The 5362-nt window shown below is 53.0% G+C and overlaps 1 protein-coding gene across 1 annotated transcript in view; it reads left to right on the top strand.

The window, feature by feature from the left end:
- Positions 1–1829: 1829 nt before the first annotated feature.
- Positions 1830–5362, top strand: part of UNC93A (unc-93 homolog A) — a 37592-nt gene continuing 34059 nt past the window's right edge. The window contains exon 1 of the mRNA XM_019659454.1: positions 1830–2170. Within this exon, the coding sequence (XP_019514999.1) occupies positions 2084–2170 (87 nt within the window). The 5' untranslated portion in view covers positions 1830–2083. The remainder of the gene's footprint in view (positions 2171–5362) is intronic.

Below are 5362 nucleotides of genomic sequence, written 5' to 3'. Positions count from 1 at the left end.
ATATATATATATATATATATATATATATATATATAATGAAAACAGACCCTTAGGGACAGAGAACCAGCTGATATTTGCCAGAGGAGAGGAGGTGAAGGAAGGGAATTAAAAAAATATAATAACTTAAAAATAAATAAATAAAATACAAGTCCCCATTAAGCTGTAGAAAGGGGAAGCACTGGGGAGACTGGAAAAGCAACCATGATAAATGCCATTACTTCCGTGACGAATTCCTGATGAGAAAAAGGACAGCGAGAGAGACAGGCAGTGACTTGCAAAGGCAGAAGCAGACCTGGGAGGTTCTTCACGCAGCACAGAGCCCACCAGGAGATAGCGGCCGACTGTGGGCGGGGGTGGCGGAACAGTAGCTGCTGGAGTGGGTCCCCAGAGCCAGAGAGCAAAGCCTGGGTCACTCTGGTGAGACGGAGCAGCGGGGAGCAGGAGAAAAGCTCAGGTAGGCCTTCTGACAGCAGAACGTGAGTCATTCGTGGGTAGGTACGGACAGGCCAAAATTGAAGTGAGCTAAAAAACAAAAGTGAAATAAAGTGAACTAAAAGATTGCTGAAAAGTAAAAAGGAAGTCATTCATTGATTCATTAGTTGATAACAAGGTAAGTATGAAAAAGTCATGTTATACTAAGTATTATATGTCTTTAAATATTGTTCCAACTGGCCTTTTCTCTGAGAGTTAAACTGTCACCTTAGCCAATTAACTGGTGATGACTGCGTCAGGGCTGTTCCAGGGGCTCCCACAATTACTGGCCTCTTGTACTTTTGCAAGAGGAGACTGAGGTTCAGAGAGGTTTCCGATCCACCTGAGGTTGCCCAGCAAAGAGGTTGCAGGATGGGGGTTTGACCCTATAGACGTCACGTGTCCCCGTGGTCGGCATCCCTTTCCCTTAACTTATCACTGGGATAAGTTAAGCTTCAAGGGTGAGAACTTCCTCGTGCTACTCAAAGGGGTGGCGCGCTTCTGTGTGCAGTGTCCCCACCACACGTTACATGCACCAGCACAGTCAGGTTTGCCCTACTGAGCCCAACTAGATGAAAAGAACTGACTTGCAGACCTTGAGGAATCACCTTCAACACCGAGTTTTACCAACAGTTGGATAAAAATAACGATTTTGCTTGCTTGTTGACTATGAGGTATGGATTAAGTTGTTTGAAACTTTAGGCTGGTGCCATTGGCCACACATAGCTATTTAGACTGAAATTGTAATGAATGGAAATTAAATGCAAGAAGGAATTTAGTTCCTCAGTTGCACTAGCCACGTTTCAAGGGCTCACAGCCACATATGGTTAGTGGCCACCGGACAGCAGTGCAGAGAGCTGCCTGGGACAGCACTGCTCTGGGTTGAAGGGCAGGCTCTCTGAGCCCTTCTGCAGCTCAGCTCCCTGTCTGGGAACAGGCCTCAGAGTGCTAAGGACAGCATGGCAGCAGAGCTGTGGGACAACAGGAGCCACGCACCAGAAAACTGCCCCACATGCGAGTGTCCTTGTCAATTGTTGCAGTGTTGTGAAGCCAGAGTCCTGGAGACACTCATGTGTTGACCCTTGGCCCTCATCACATGAACTCCTTCCCAGAGCTGAACTCTGTGTCGAAGCTGTTGTTTATACTCAGGTCTCTAAGTCTGAAGTTCATTTCATGTTCTGCACCATGGACAATGTCCCTTCGTGTGGGAGGTACCATTATACATACAGGATGGTGCAAAAGGGTGCTATTGCATAACGCATAATTATAGTTTATAACATGAAATCACACTTTACTGCAAGGACCACGGTTGCTGGAAATATACAGGGGAAAGTCCACGTGCATACAAGCTGGTGAGTCCTCACCGCTGGCCTGTTGGACACTGGTTACTGTGAACGGCGGCCAAGTTAGATACATAACTACACCGGGGGCTTCATGGCGTCCGTGATAGCCGAGTTCATGAGCTCCAGGCAGCCGTGGTGACTAGCGCCTCTACCTCAGGCAGGAGACAGTGACACTTCTTAGTATGGACTGATCCCTGGGCCCGGCTGCCTTCTTCCAGGGAACCACGAGTCTGCGTGTCCACGGATGATCAGCACCTTGAATCCGCACAATGGACAGAAGCCTGAGGAATGTCCTCGTGGTCTCCCTGGGGTTCCTGCTTCTCTTCACTGCCTACGGAGGCCTGCAGAGCCTGCAGGTACGTGCGCACCATCGTCACGCTCTCCTGGCTCCGGGAATCCCCGTGGCCACAGACAACAAGGTCTTGTTCGGCAACTCACCCCCCAAAACCCTCTGGCCCAGGCAGGGGCTTTGACATGCCCTCCACCCCCCAGTACCGGCCCCACTCCCATTCCAGAGGGATCACATAACAGCACGTGTGTGTTTGAACTTTGGATCAGGAGGGCTGGTCATGGGTTAGTGATATGAAAAGGTATTCTTTGCCTCTGGGTGGTGTAAAGGAAACACAAGAAGCATCATGGAGAATTCTTTGGTTTGGTGCTTCTGACTTTGCGGTCAGGGGCAGTAATGGGAATTTATCAGATTCCGCTAGGCCGTAGAGATTCTGGGGCTACTTTAAGCCAAACTGTGACCGCGGGCAAAGCAGCCTGTGCGTTTGACCCGCTGTGGCATCCTGTCCTCTGTGGGTCTCTCAAGGGCAGTGGCAGTGGACGCGTGCGCTTGGGAGCAGGCTTGCTGCACCTTCCCCAGGCAGCCACGTGTTAATCTGATCTTTAGCTGTGACTAAGACCTCTGGGAACCCCAAGGGCGGGTTGGGAAGAAGACCATGGTCAGGCCCAGGGTTGTGGCCTGGGCACCGCCACGTCACAGAACATTTTTAGGGCTTCTGATGACATGAGAGTGTCTTACGTGGTTAGCCAACCAGGGACATAGGGCAGGGACCCACGTGTGTGTGGTATTGACCCGTAAAAGCACGGGGCTCGAACCAAAGGTGCAGAACAGGAAGGGAGAGGCTCGGGTTTCCCGTCCTCGCTGCTGCGATGCCACGCTCTGCGCATGTGGGTCGGCAAGAAAGCTCAAGTTCAGCCTCGAATTCTCAAGTGTGCGTCTCCCCAGTGGACCCCATTCAGTCTTGTTTCCAGTTAGGCTCACAGAGAACGAGATCGTAGCCAACGCCGACTCTGGAAATCAGGTCCTACAGGAAGCACTGCCTTTCCTGCCCGTGCAGTTCAGGACTCTGTCAGTGTGTGACGAGCCTGTCTGGCTGTGTGAATGGAGCTCATGTTAATGCAGAGGGTGATTTCTGGAAGGAGGACCTGGCGAGGGGGTGGGCCCCGCGGTAACAGTTCCCCCATGGAAAGCCCCCACGAAGGGAACCCTGCGGCCACACCAGCACCAGGCAGGGCCCCCCTGGGTGTGGGGCCAGAATCCTCAGGAAGCACTTACCGGCATCTGACAGCTGTTAGGTGGAGTTATAGCAAATGACCTCTGGACTGGAAACCGGGGTGTGAGGGAGGGAGGGAGAAGAAGGGGGGTGGCGAGGGAGAGCCTGAGGCTGCGACTGCGGGCGGGTGAGGCCACAGACAAATGCGGGCAGACATTTGCCTCTGTGGCCCCCAGACCAGTGGGAACCTCACTCAGGAAACAGTGGCAGCAGCTCGGGGACAGCAGCGCGGCTGAGGAAAGGCGCACAGCGCACCAGGGCTCCTGGGAATGGAAGCGCCCGCTGTCACTGGTGTGGTCCCTCTGCCTCCGAAGACAAAGACTAAGACGGGAGATGTCGGAGCACCAGAGCTCTGACTCTGACATGAGCCCGCCCCCGCCCCGCCCCCCATCCAGACCACTTATATGTGTTTTAACTGTGGTGATAGCGTCTGTCAGTCAGAACTGGCCCGGGCCAAAGAATGATGGCATGGGTAGAAGTGACTTTAGGGATAAGTGCGTCCCAGCCACGCTGGAGGGACCTGCCGGCCTGCGTCATTTTCTTCCACTTTCATCTGGTGGCCTTTATTGTCACACCCCAAAGGGGTGGCAAAGATGGTTGCAAGCACCCTCAGGGGCCCAGCGGGAGCCGTGAGCCTGCCCCAGACCTGGACACACACCTACACCCATCCCACCGCAGCAGCTGCTGTCCTCGCAGCCTTGTTGGCCATTGATCTGTTTATCACTGAGATCTCAGCCTGGGCGTCACTTCCTTGCCCCCCTTCCCTGAGCCCTGGAACCGAAGTCTGGGCGAGGTGCGCTAGTCGGCTGAACTCCCTTCCCGGCCCCTCCATGAGCTTAAAGATCTGACCCGGTTTCCCAGTGTGGAGCCCGGGGCTCCCCAGGGTCTGGTCTGGCCGGCTGTCCACCCGCATCCCACCAGAAGCACCAAGCGTTCCCCGCTGTCTCATCGCAGCACAGGCCTGTGCAAACGCACCTCCACGGCCTCCCCTTAGCTGCCCCTCCACTCTTCCCCGTGCCATCGCCTCGTCTGGGTCCCACGCGGCCTTCACTCCTTCTGGAAAGTCATCCTGACGCCACTAGGCTGACGTTCGTGGTCTCCCGGAAGTCAGGCCCCTGAGCTCCACCCCCCACCCCAGCCCCAGGACTCACAGCCCAGTTGCAATGGCCTGGTTGCTGGTGTTACTGACGCCTGTCAGCTCCTGTCACCATCCATTCCTGGGGAGCGGTGGCTATTGCATTTTTTGTGTCACTAGAGCCACACAGAGAGCCTCCACCAGTAGCTGCTTAAGGATCTATTTGTTGCTGGCATTGAGTGAATGTCCGATTGTTTATGGGAGCAGGTCTCACAAGTTCCACGTGCACGTGTGTGTACCCTCACGTGTGCACGTGTGCGTATCTCCATGTGTGTATTTCGCGGGTTGGCTCTCCTAACACAAGCAGGTATGGGTGTTTGAACGTGGTCGTTCACACAGAAAAGAAGTTTGCTTTTAAAATTTGGTTTCCACTTTGGATATTGAAAGGTCTTCCTTCCCCCTGGTTTACAATCACACTCAATTATAAGTGACAAGTGACAAATATAGCTTGCTGATTTGCAGCAGATCTGTGGGTGCAGAGAAACGCTGAGCTTCTCACCAGCATACAAAATGTGAGCTCATTAATGCACGAGAGTCTAACACACAAGCATTCAGGAAAAAGGCTGAGGCTGAACAAATTCTCTCCTATTCCTGGCAGCTAGAGGTTTATACGCAGAAATTTCCAGATTACCCCCACCTCAGAGCACAGTTCTCAGTTCCCATGTTCCAACCAGATTTCAGAATGTTCCTGAATGTTCTTACTTTCAGTTTCAATGAATCCACAAATATTAAGTACCGGCTCACATACCTTTGGGCAAGGCATTGGGGAGCTTTAGGAAAAGCTGGGGTGACCTTGAGAGTGACCAGGTGGTGCGCTAGAGGCCAGGTGACTGTCCAGAGAGAAATTCTAA

The sequence above is a fragment of the Hipposideros armiger genome, unplaced genomic scaffold (assembly GCF_001890085.2).
Source record: "Hipposideros armiger isolate ML-2016 unplaced genomic scaffold, ASM189008v1 scaffold_299, whole genome shotgun sequence".
NCBI classification, from domain to species: Eukaryota; Metazoa; Chordata; class Mammalia; order Chiroptera; family Hipposideridae; genus Hipposideros; species Hipposideros armiger.
Note: the sequence above shows the minus strand (reverse complement) of the source record. Positions and strands in the feature narration are given on the sequence as shown.